Source organism: Triturus cristatus, chromosome 4_1 (assembly GCF_964204655.1).
Source record: "Triturus cristatus chromosome 4_1, aTriCri1.1, whole genome shotgun sequence".
Taxonomy (NCBI): Eukaryota; Metazoa; Chordata; class Amphibia; order Caudata; family Salamandridae; genus Triturus; species Triturus cristatus.
Genome location: NC_140585.1, coordinates 66612406 through 66624912, shown reverse-complemented (window position 1 = coordinate 66624912; position 12507 = coordinate 66612406). Strand labels below are relative to the sequence as shown.

Genomic DNA, 12507 nt, shown 5'->3' with positions numbered 1-12507 from the left:
ATGCTATGGAACTCGTTCCTCCTGAACCTGAAGTTCGACTTCAAAATGAAACTCAAAATAACACTCAAGTTGCTATAAGACCAAATACTGATGTATACGTCAACAAGCCTCGACAAGAGCAAAGAACAATTTCAACGAATCCTGAAGCAATTCCAACAATTGATCGAACTACTTCTGGCTACTTCATTAACTTTGATACGTTTTCTCTGGATCCAAGTGAACCTGAAACGACGCCATCCCAAAAATCATGCAAGCAGCAAGTTAAAGACTTTGTGAACTTTCTTAAAAAGACTTACCTGGTATCACCGTGGGTAGAACTATGGATAATTACTGGGGTGCTTTTCTTTCTTTTCTGTCTAGGCTTACTAATAGTTTTTAACATGCTCATTAGTGGACAATACATTCGGCAAAGCTCTGCTGCAGCCCAAAATGTGAATTTAATTTTAAAACCACATCAATCATCTCATCGAGAACAAAGAGACTTGTTGTAGGACTTGGCCCATTTAGGCTAAAGTTCCCTAAACTTTTTGCTTTTCCCCCTAGACATTTTTTCTGACTTGGTGTTGCCAACTTAGATGCTTTGGACACTTTGCCACTGCTAAACAGTGTCAAAGTGCAAGTGCTCCCTGTATAAAGTGTAATGGTAATTGGTTGTCCATGATTGGTATGTTTGCCTTACTAGAAAAGTCCCTAGTAAAGTGCACTATGTGTGCCAGGGCTGGTATTGCAAATGCTACTAGTGGGCCTGCAGCACTAATTGTGCCACCCACTCAAGTAGCCTTAAAAAGGGAACACAGGCCTGCCATTGCAGTGCCTGCGCGGAGTTTATTAAACTGCCATGTTGTTCTGATAAGTGCACCCACTTGCCAGACCTTACCCTTCTCTTTCTATGCACATCAGACACCCCTATGGTAGGTCTAGGGTACCCCCTGGGCAGGGTGCAGTGCATGTGAAGGGTAGGACATGTAATAAGGTGTGTACCATGTCCTGACAGTGAAATAATATCCATTTTTTTTTCACTGTTGAAAGGCCATCTTGCCCATAGAATAGAATGGGAAGGCTGTGTAATATGTTTTCCAGCCTATCTTCCCATAGGCTTCAGATGGAGAGGTGAAGTTTAGTATGCCTGAACTCACAATGTAATAACACATCTTTTTATGAAGATGGTTTTTGCATTGTGTGTTTCTAAGCCACTCTTTTAGAAGTGGCTGGGTTTTTGTGCTCTCACATTTCTGTGTGTCTCTGACTGGTTGTGGATTGACTGTCTGGATTTGAAAGTGATGGGATCTGGGAACTGTCTTGACCCAGGGGAGGAGGTGAGACAGCAACAGGCTGACCTGCATCTGGAGTGTAGGGGAAGGAGCAGCCCCTAGAGGTGAAGAGGCTTGAGTTGCTGCTATAAAACAATTGTCCCATCTCCTGCTGTGTGATTGAGAATCCAGACCCCCACTTATCAAAGGAAGAAGGAGTCACTGGTAGGGAGACACCCAGAACTGGTTTGAACAGGGGTCAGTGCCCCCTGAAACACAAAGACTTCAAAGCCATTGAGGGGTATAACTATGAGAGCTGAAGCCCCTGAACTTTGGAGAAGGCTTGATCAAGATTGAACAAGACTGGAGCTACTTCGTGGTCAAGAGGAACATTTGCCAAGGAAGAAACAACTGAATAGACTGAAGGAAAGGACTGACCCTTGCTGTGTGTTCTGGGGCTGGCCTGTAGTTTGCTGTTTTAACCAAGGATAGGCTAAAGGAACTTTGCTCTGTGCTGTGTCCCCCTGCTTGAAAGGACTTTTGCTGTGCTGTGTCCTGAAGTAACTTACCCCCAAGGGCCCGAGGTGAGCTGGCTCCCTGTTTGGCGAAACTCAGGAACATAAAAGTTTCTAGGAGAGTCTCAGCGGCGCTGTGTGCACGTGCTTGTTGCAGCCTGGGACCCTTGTAAGCTGTGCCCTGTGATCGTGGGCACCTGGAGTCCAAGAAAGGATCAGCGATGCTGTGTGCGTGTGCTTTTTGCAGCCTGAACCTTTTGTGAGGATTGTCCAGTTATTGCGTGCACCGGAATCCAAGTGAGTCTCCACGATGCTCTGTGCGTGTGGTTTGTGCAGCCGGAGACCTTCGTGAGGATTGCCTTGTTAACGTGCACCGGAGTTACAGTGAGTCTCAGTGACGCTGCATGCGTGTTTATCGTGCAGCCTGAAACCGTCGTGTGGAGTGCCCGGAGATCATGCACCCGAAGCTCAAGGAAGTCTCGGCGACGCTGTGTGCGTGTGCCCTGCGGCAGCCTGATATCTTCGTAGCAGTAGCGGCCCAGACCGGAATCCCCGGGGGAGCTGAGCCGCCGGCCCGAGCCCGCCGTTGCCAAGTCCCAAAGATTGCATCGGAAGCCCAAGTTGCTGGATGAGGAGAGGAGAGTGAGTTTGCGCCCCCAGGTAACGTGTGTCGACTCCTTGGGTGGGGCGCGGGCTCAGAGAGAGACGCTATCGGCCTCTTTCTCATTTCAGCAGCGCAAGCCTCTGCTTTGACTCGAATGGTGGCTTGTATTGCCAAGGGAGTGGCAGTACCGGGGCCGGAGTGCAGAGCTGCACTTTTTGTGTTATACCATACCCGTGGGGGGGGGGGCAACTGTTGTCAAAGGCTGACTGCAAGTCAGCACGAGTGGCGGAGGGACCGCCTGAGGCACCGTGATCGGTGCCGGAGTGTATTACGGATTACTCTATTTCTGCAGAACGGAGTACCTGATTGTCGTAGTACACATTGCATCATTTCTGTATAACAAAGTACCTGGTTAGAGTATTACGCATTGCATTATTTCTGCATAACAAACTACCTGATTAGTGTATGACGCATGGCACTTGTCTGCATAGAGAACTACCTGATTGTCGTATGACGCATTGCATTGTTTCTGCATAACAAACTATCTGATTAGTGTATTACGTATTGCCTTATTTCTGCATAACAATGTACCTGGTGGTTGTATTACGCATTGCATTACTTTTACATTGTAAAGTACCTGATTGTTGCGTACCCATTGTATTATTTTTACATTGCAAATGTGCCTGATTCTAGCAATACGATCTGCATAACATGGTGTTAGGATTACAGTAAACTGTTCAGAAGTGCTCATTGATAGCGCCAGAACTTACACGTACTGGCTGTCCTAACAACCGGCCAGAAGGAATATTACAAATACGCACATGTTGGATTTATATTGTGTGGTCTAATCATATATCTTTTCATATAAAGTTTATACTCGGTTTGTTAAAACTTGTGTGGAGTCTATTTATGGTGTCATCATTGGGTTGCTGTGAGCGTGGTTGCAAATACTTTACACATTTGCCTTGAAAATAAGCCTGGCTGCTCGTGCCAAGCTTCCAAGGGGGTGAGCGGGGCTATCTCAAGAGGTGACCTTCCTTTCCCTGATGTGGAACCGCGGGTCCCTATTTGGCCTAAGGTACCTACCTCAGCCAACCGGGTATCCCGGGTCTAACACTTGTCATCAGTGAACATTACAGCGGTTCCTGTACCGGATGGTATAGTTTGGGACAATGTTGATTTCGATATATTTGGCCTGACAGAAATAAAAAAAAATCCACATTTATTTAAAATATTGTTCAGTGATATCATTACCTCAAGTACATTTTCCGATGATTGGGACTTTGAAACTGTAAATAACATGTTGTCTGATTTAGAAAAATCTGCTGCATTTTCTAATCGTGAAACATTGGAGAGCTCAGCAGATTATGAATCAATGTATTGTTATCTGCATTATGGTCATCATTTTTTGCATAAATCTGCTAATCCTAGAAATGTGTTCATACACCATCAGTGGGATCATTGTCCAACACCGCCAAAAGGCAGTTCAAAAACCTATGCACAAAAGTTTCCATATTTTTCAGGGTTTAATATGTCTGACCCATCCTCATTTTATAATACGGTTGCACCAACATCAGCACAGAAAAATATGTTGACAAACACCAAACAGATCTACTCTGCATCCTTTATTGCCCAGTTGTCTGAACAAGGTTACAATTTATGGGACGACACCATAGACTTAAAATCGGTCTGGGGTACTAGAGAATGGCAAGTTCGAGGAACAGAAGCTTTATTTAGAGCATGTCTCATCCCTCAACAGATCATGTTTTTGACCGAGACAGTGCAACAGAGGTCTTGCCTTGGACTAGCCAAGAACAAAGACACCTTGGCTGCCAAGTCCATCACACACCTAGGGCAACGGAACATAGGAGGAAGGGATTACATTAGATGATATTAAACAATACAATAGATCAGACCCAGAGTGGAAGAAATGGTTGATTTGGCCAACAGACACTAATAGTTGTCAGGCCCGATTCATGGGTAAAACCGAAGGGTTTGGTATCCATAGGCCAGATCCACGTTATGTACAGAGGCAACATCCAGGGGTAGTGACATCCTACAGTGTTGGGAAGTTGTGCCTTAATTGGCTAAAAACCTCAACACTCACAGAAGTGGAACAACACTTATCCTTACTCACACAGGACATGGATCTTAGAGATTTCTTACTAGGTGCCAGAAAGCCGCGTCAGAAATGTTTCATATATGCTGGCATTTACGCTGCCTACAATGAAATTTTGAAAATATCCCAATAAGAGGCCGCAGAAAGAATATGGGAAATAGACCGTATTAACTTAGAGAAATCTCTAGCAGTGGTAGATAATGGATTAACAACATTGACCTCCAGGATATATTCCTAAGGCAACATTGTATCTTCCGCGATAGACTTTCTGGCACAAGATTTGGCCATATTACAACACGGGCAATCTCAGTTACGTTCCATAATGTTATTGAGCTGGACGCTACAATCTTTGCCTTGGCGTTTCATCAACAGTACATCTCTGTTTTCTGAATACAGTGTAACAGATAAACAGATAGAAATGGCACAAAGGGGAGCAAAATATACAATGCTTCGTATCGAAAAACTGGATAGATTACCATTCACAGTGGCAGAATCACCGCACACAGAGTGGCTAATCCATGGCCACTTAACTCTTCCGGTCACTACTTTTCAGTTTCAATATTGCCTTGAACAAAAGCAGGCAGGCAAATATGAAAAAATGGGTAAGGAATACACTAAGGAATCTTGGGAATTACCGTACAGATTTCGATGCCTGAGTGGGGATTGAGAAGTGTTTCTCAGTGGTACAAACTGAGAGCGCTTTAAGTGGATCGCTCATATGTCAGGACATTCTACTGCACGGGGCTTGTAATGGTTCTGTGGCAAACTTGTCCTGTCATCTTAGAGGTGCCCCAGCTGCCGTGATTACTCCAGCGTTTGGGATACTTTCAAATGGGATTTGCTTGATGCTGGACAGTCAAGGCTGCTATGGAATGCTCCCGGGCATCGCATATCTGGTAACCGTGAGCTCCAGGGTTACTTGTTATATGCAAGTATTGTTTCCACCGACACATACAGTCAGGGAGGCGCCATTATGGCCTTCACTGAATGGTTCTTTAATACGGTTTGATACTCTAGGCAGAATGAAAGCCATGCTTTTACAGAAGTCTGTGCCCTCAACCTCAGCTCGAGAGACTTTTGAACTCAAGATCACAAGATCTTCAGCTGGGATACAGGCGCTTATTAATACAAACTGCCCTTTCCATTTTGTAGAAATGGTAAATCGTATCTTTAACATGTCTGATACGACTGACGTTGTTCACCTATTTAAGACCATAGGTTCTGGACTTCTAAGCACCTTTCAGACGGTACTTAGAGTTATACCAAACTTCATACACTCCATATATTCAGAAGCATCTTTGGAGGCGTTCCGCTGATCCGGTTTCTAATAGCAGGTATCCTGATTGTCTTCTATCTGCTACGCAATGGACGTCCCGGTCACCAAGGAGATGTAAAGAGCGCTGCTGGAATGGAAATACCATGACCGAATGGTACAATACCTAGGCACGCCTCGCCTGAGAGATCTAATTGCATCTTGGTTCCTGTCATTTCGACCAGTCTGGATGGACTGCATCTTACCTGTCCTCCGATGCTTGTTTTGCGGAGAAGAATGCGTGTTAGACCTTTGTTTGACACTCCCATCGTGTGCGCAACTGGACGGGAATGCTCTACTGGACCCGATAACGGCCCATGTTCTGCAGTGTCCTTAGCGGATTCCAATGTTGAATGCGGCATTCCTTGAGCCACCACAGGTTGTGACTACACCTGTTGGTATGAACACTGGCTCCTCCACTGGCACCCAGGCTTTGGACGACACACAGGCTGCCCCTTCACCAGCTGCGGACAGCGTGGAATATTATCTGTGCTCAATCAAAGTACTATGTGAGGTGTTACAGGGGTCGTCTACTTCGGAATCAAGCAACGAAAATGTTGCTTCTACCAGCCAGGACACAAACAGTTGACAAATTTTTGGCTTGTTGTGTGCTGGAAGAAATTTGCCCTTTTTTAATATCAAGCTCAATTCGGAACTCAGTAATTAAATTGATATTCCTTCTCGTTTATTTGGTGTAAATACTATATCAACGAACACTTTTTAGAGCTATATTTAGACATTATAGGCATTTTTAACATTTTTAACTGAAGAATTTTTTACTTTAGTGCGTACCTATGTCTAGCTAGAATGATAGTACGCTCATAGGTTACATATGTCGTCCAGTTGGAAGAGTGGTGGGTATTATATTCCATATAGGTACCCTATATAGGCACAGGTAACACTGCAACCTTTCACCTATATCCTTCCCTACATTAGATACATAATGGTTCATAGGGACTGACTTTTTACCTAGATACGACACTGCATTCAGAACGCGCGGATTTCCCTGGTTCGATGTTCAGACATTATGCATGAGGCTTCTTGGAAGCACAGCAGGTTGAACATCTCTTGTATAATATGTATGTTAAAGTTCAAGCCTGACGTAATCCTTTAGGCCGACACAATAACACAGCAAGGTAGGACCCTTGGGGAGGCATGTGGGTATATATACATCATGTCTTGCTTAGACAGGGAGAGGAGACCGTGACTTCACGGCTGACACACTAACCAGAGACACTGAGCTTCCTGCAAGCAGATGCTCCAGCTACCAGTGGTCTAACATCCCTCGTGGGGTGTCCAACTCAAGACCAGGACCGGGTCCCATATTTTCTCCTTTCTCAGATAATGAGGTCGATTAGATCCTAGAGGGATTCTTGGCATAACACCTACACTGATGCTGGGTACATTTATATACATCTGGTAAGGGAGACATCGTAGGAGTACACACTTTCTTATCATGTGTTTTATGTACTCGTATATATTCATGATTACTGTAAAATGGTAGAACTGTACCATCCCTTTACTTCCGTAGTACTGCTAACCATATATCTATGCTACTGTCTGATGGTTGTTACAGCACATCTATTTTACACGAGAATAACAACTGTTTAATAAATCTGACGTCTGAGGGATCAGGGTTGTCATGTTCTGAGGTTGCCAGAAACTATTCTCTCCCCGATAAGAGGAGATTCTAGTGGCACCGTGAGCTAGCTAATGCAAACAGGCTAACATATCCAGGGGGGGTGGGGGTGGTGCTCGGAACCAGTCTGCCACCAAACCCACAGTTTATGTTATCCGAACGCGCAGATCCTGTATAGTATATATAGGAACTACACAACACAAGGCCCTACAAGGAACAGGACCAGACTATCTGTAGCAGCAGTTTCAGTGGTATATGTCCAAGAGAACCCTTCACTCCTTAGGAGCTTAATTGGCGACAGTCCCACCCACTAAAAAAGCCACATGGGGAAGGGGAAGCTTTATCGTTTGCGCCTGGAATGACCTTCCCTTCCATCTGAGAAATGCCTCTGATTTCCTGGCATACAGAAAAGGACTAAAAGCCTGTCTTTTTAACGTGTAAACATGTCCACATTGTTCAGTGCTCAGAGGATAGTAGCTAGCGGCAGGACACCCTTGCGTAACCGCTGCGCTTTAGAAAGGCATATAACATAACATAACACAACTAAACTTATGTAGAAAAGGAGAAACTGCAACTGAGATAGGAAACTTGCTCTGGATCCAGGAAGCAACAGAAGGATAATAGCTAAATAACCATGACTTCAGAATCCAGATAGCCTCTAGGGGTACTGCAACGGTCGTAGAACACTTCACACAGAAAGGCCCAGAGAGGTACAGCCATAAAGGCATAGTAGCTTACGGGAGAGCAACAAACATACGTGCCAGACGGGCAAGGATGGTAGTCTCAGATGGCATTTTCCCAGGGTGTAGTTTCATTTATGACTCTCTTCTGTGATTCCAATAAAAAAAAAAAAAAACTTCCCTCTTCTTACAGTATGCGGTGTTATCCCTGTATTCGCATGGATACATGTTTTCTAGAATGGTCCACTTCAGATCTTTTACTGAATGATTATTGGTTGACCAATGTTGGACTAGGGGCGCTGAGACTCTATCTTTTTGGATGTTAGATTTATGTTCCCCTATTCTCCCTCTACATTCTCGTCCAGTTTTGCCTATATACCCTAGTCCACATGGACATAAGATAAGGTAGACGATGTCAGAGGTTCTACAATTCGTCATGTCTCTCAGTTTAATAGTTTTGATACTAATAGAGATTGTGTCAGGCACAATGGCATTTTCGCAAGCATGGAATGTTCCACATTTGTGATTTCATGTCACTGGTTGGGTCCCTATAATGGATTTTTGGAGAAGCAGCTCTTGATCTTTAACCTTAGCGTTCATCAAAATGTTACGTAGATTCTTATTATGTTTAAATGCATATGTTGGTTTTGTCAGGCTAGGTTCTTCATTGTTAATGTTCAAGAAATGCCATTGTGAGTTGGTTTGTCGGATTTTATGATCAAAGTTAGAGTGTTATGTGACACACACACGTTTGTCTTCGCTCTGTCTTTTTTTAGGCTCAAAGATGCTGTCTCTATTGTAATATCTAGTACTTTCGAATGAGTCCCGAACTATGTTTTTGAGATAGCCTCTATCCAGGAGTTTAGTTTTTAAAACTTTGGCATGCAACCCTAAATAAACTTCAGAAAATCCAAAATGCGGCGGCCCGGATCCTCACTAACACCCCGGCCAGAGCTTCAGCCAAACCTGCTCTGAAGCTCCTTCACTGGCTCCCAGTGAGGGAACGAGTGATTTTTAAAGTCTTATGCATGGCGCATAAGTTACTGCAGAATCAAGGCCCTACGATTCTTAGAAAATTCATAAAATCTTACAAAGCCCCAAGATTCCTTCGATCGGACAAGGAGTCCCTTATCATCATGCCCAGATTCAAGAAAGCCAGCTCGGGTGGAAGACGCTTCTCGGTCCACTCTGCTCGCCTCTGGAACGCTCTCCCCGAGACCTGAGAAAAGAACCCAACTACCTACGTTTCAGGAAACGGCTCAAAGCTCACCTGTTCCCTTAATTTTAACTTTCCTCCTTCTGAAACTTGCCGTCCCCCCCTCACAGCCGCCCAACCCACAGAGGTAGGGATCTTTTAGCGCTGGGATACCTCAGGGTGACTACGCGCTCTATAAAATTTTTTAATAATAATAATGTCTCAAATTCTACAGTGGTAGTGCAATGTCTTCAAAGACGTAAACATTGACTAAAGGGAATCCCTTGTTTTTGACAGCGTGGGTGGTAACTGCTGAAGCATGGGCTTGTGCCATGAGCTTCTGCTCATCCTGGTCTGACTCACCAACCAGTTACAGTCAGCAGTTATCCTACACCCCAGGCAGTCACACAGTGTACCAATAAATGTGTTTTCTTTGATTTTGGGAGGAATGTTAGGAAAGACTGCAATGCCATTATGTATGTCCTCTGCACCCAACTACAGTCCTCTGAAGTGTATAGCAATTGTATTAATGTTGCATTTGATTTAACCCCATGTCTTTCTTCCACGATCCTTACCATGTATGTATTTCTCCTTTCCTTACTTCCTTACCCGCTCAGCCCCTACCATAATGATTGATGTAAAGGAGTCTGACCCAGTGATGCAGGAGGAGATCTTTGGCCCCATCCTGCCGATCGTGACTGTTGAGGATTTGGACGAGGCCATCGCCTTTATCAACCGGCACGAGAGACCACTGGCACTCTACGCCTTCTCACCTGACAACAAGGTACACTAGGCATACGATCCAGAAGGCATTATAGATGAGGCCAAATATGTACCAACATGCAGAGAGTTTTTCATATAGACAGAGAAAATCATAAGCTGTCATGGATAGGCTCAGGAGGAATACAACAAAAATCACCTCTTCCTGCGCAACTTTCCAGTAGCATACCTTTCTATATATGATTGTCTTTCTTTACTTGGAGATTTATGCCTATGTTGTACTCCATTACGCTTATGCTGGTTTTTTTGTCTCACCAGCGCAGACTGTGGTGATGTGTGTTTTCTACTGCTTTATAGGCTTGTGATAAAGGTCCTATCCAAAAGCTTTCATGAAGCCCTGGTATGACATGGTGAATGCAAAGTACCAATTTGCAAAGTATTTCACAATTCTCATTGTAAATCTCAATGTACACATTGAGAGCCCTTGAAATGGTCTGTAAAAGCCCACCCACCCTTTGCAGCTTGCCTTGCAATGCACACAATTCTTTGGGACTTTCAGTTCTCAGTTACAGACTTCCTAGGGCAGGCAGTAGCCATTTGCTTTTATGCCCAGTGAGGTGCACATCTGATGCGTGCCCATTGCTATAATGAACAAAACAAAACCAGTGCCAATGCTGCACCTAATTCAAGTGAACAATTGAAACATGAACTGAATCTAACAGTTTCACGAGAAACCGCTTTTTCCGTTTGATTAAATCGACATTTATTTATAATCAATCCATTTATTTGTCAATTAATGTCTTTTTAAATATCACATTTAACACATATTCAAGAAGAGAAAAGAACCACATAAATATATACATTCACATAAACTAATTTTTTGCGACACCCCTATTTGCATACCACAATCAATCATACATACTAAACATACACTTTCACACAAACAACCTAAATCACTAATTATGGTAAAAAAACATTTTCCAAAAAAGAGTCAAATATTCAAAAAGGCCATCAGCAAATATAAATTGTCACACTTATAATGCACTATATATAATCAATTGAATTTGATTGGCCTCTAATGAAGAAAGGTCTACGCGTTTCGAACCCCTTTGTTTGTCGAGATTCTCGTCAGGACCAACGTTTTCTGAAACAAAACAGAAACACATCCAAATTTTACAAAAAAGACCCAAAGAACATTAAATTATAGTCCGCACACCTCGTTTTACCATCTTACCTGCAGTTCACCAAATGCAGAAAAGATTCTCAGATCTGAAGTCAAGTACTGACCTAAAAACACAAGACAAAGAACTAAACATAGAATCTAGATGTAACCTGGGTTCAACCAACTTAACACTGAATGGAACAACCAAAAGGTTGACAATCTTACTTGTCGAGCTTGTTGAGGTGTCTGAATAGTCATTCTCTTCACTGACGTATCAATCTAGATCTTTGGAGGTTCCCGTCTTCCTAATGTGGCGCCTTGCAATTATGTCAAACCTAATGAAAAAATGGCACCGCAACTTAGTAGTCACCTTGGCATATACGGCGTCTCTACTTAGCCACTTGCGTGCTGCAAAGGTTTTACCTGAGAGATTATGCATCGTTCGTCTGTGCTCCTCCAGTAGCGTATGAATCTGGAGCCTTTGATTTTATCGTATCTCCGGCACGAAGGTGTCGACTCAATTGTCACTCTTTCTCTTCGTCTATGCCCGTTCTGATTGGGAAGTAGAGATAAAAGGTGCAATTAAATGCTCTCCTTATGTGTATAGGACGTTCCAGTTTAGACACAACAGTCCACGGCTCGAGAAATTACCTGGACTTGCGAGGAGGTTCTTCAGCGCTCTTTGCTCCGGGCTTGTTGGCGCCGTACTCTCACGACCAAGACTTCGTTATTTGAATACAGGTCCTTCCGCCAAGGAAGGATCATGGGAATTGTAGTTGCGGAAGTTGTCAATGACCTAAATCAATACGCCGAAAATAAATTCAATTAAATTACATTGCCTTGACGCTAACATGCCTAAGTTGCCCCTTGATGGTCATTCCGAGCAAAATGTGAAATAAATCAGTGTCCGTCGGGATGGTGATTTTTTCTTCGTATTTTTTCAACTTTATTTAAAAAGGGGCGGAGCACCGTAATGTACTGCCGTGTGTTTGACCATGGATAATAAAACGATCAATCTGCTCATTCAAGATACTTCATACAAGGTAAAGTGCATCCACGGTGGGGCTCCTGTCCCGACTATTACGCGCAAACAACGTTTATAACTTGGGTGTATTCCAGTTGGCTGGTGTAAGTGTTTATGGGAACTGACAGTAGGCTGGATCTACTGTTGTCCAGACTAACATGGTAACTGGAATGCACTTCATATGTATATTCATACTGCTTAGGAATTGGAACATGGTGATAATGGCTTGACTTGACACAATCGTGAAACCTATTGGATTCCTCATCCCTTTTCTTGTTTCAGATATT

The 12507-nt window shown here is 43.6% G+C and overlaps 1 protein-coding gene across 1 annotated transcript in view; it reads left to right on the top strand.

The window, feature by feature from the left end:
* The window catches only part of LOC146839542 (aldehyde dehydrogenase family 3 member B1-like), an 876897-nt gene that overhangs the window by 787744 nt on the left and 76646 nt on the right, over positions 1–12507 (top strand). Inside the window, exon 10 of the mRNA XM_085650813.1 lies at positions 9932–10098. Within this exon, the coding sequence (XP_085506939.1) occupies positions 9932–10098 (167 nt within the window). The remainder of the gene's footprint in view (positions 1–9931; positions 10099–12507) is intronic.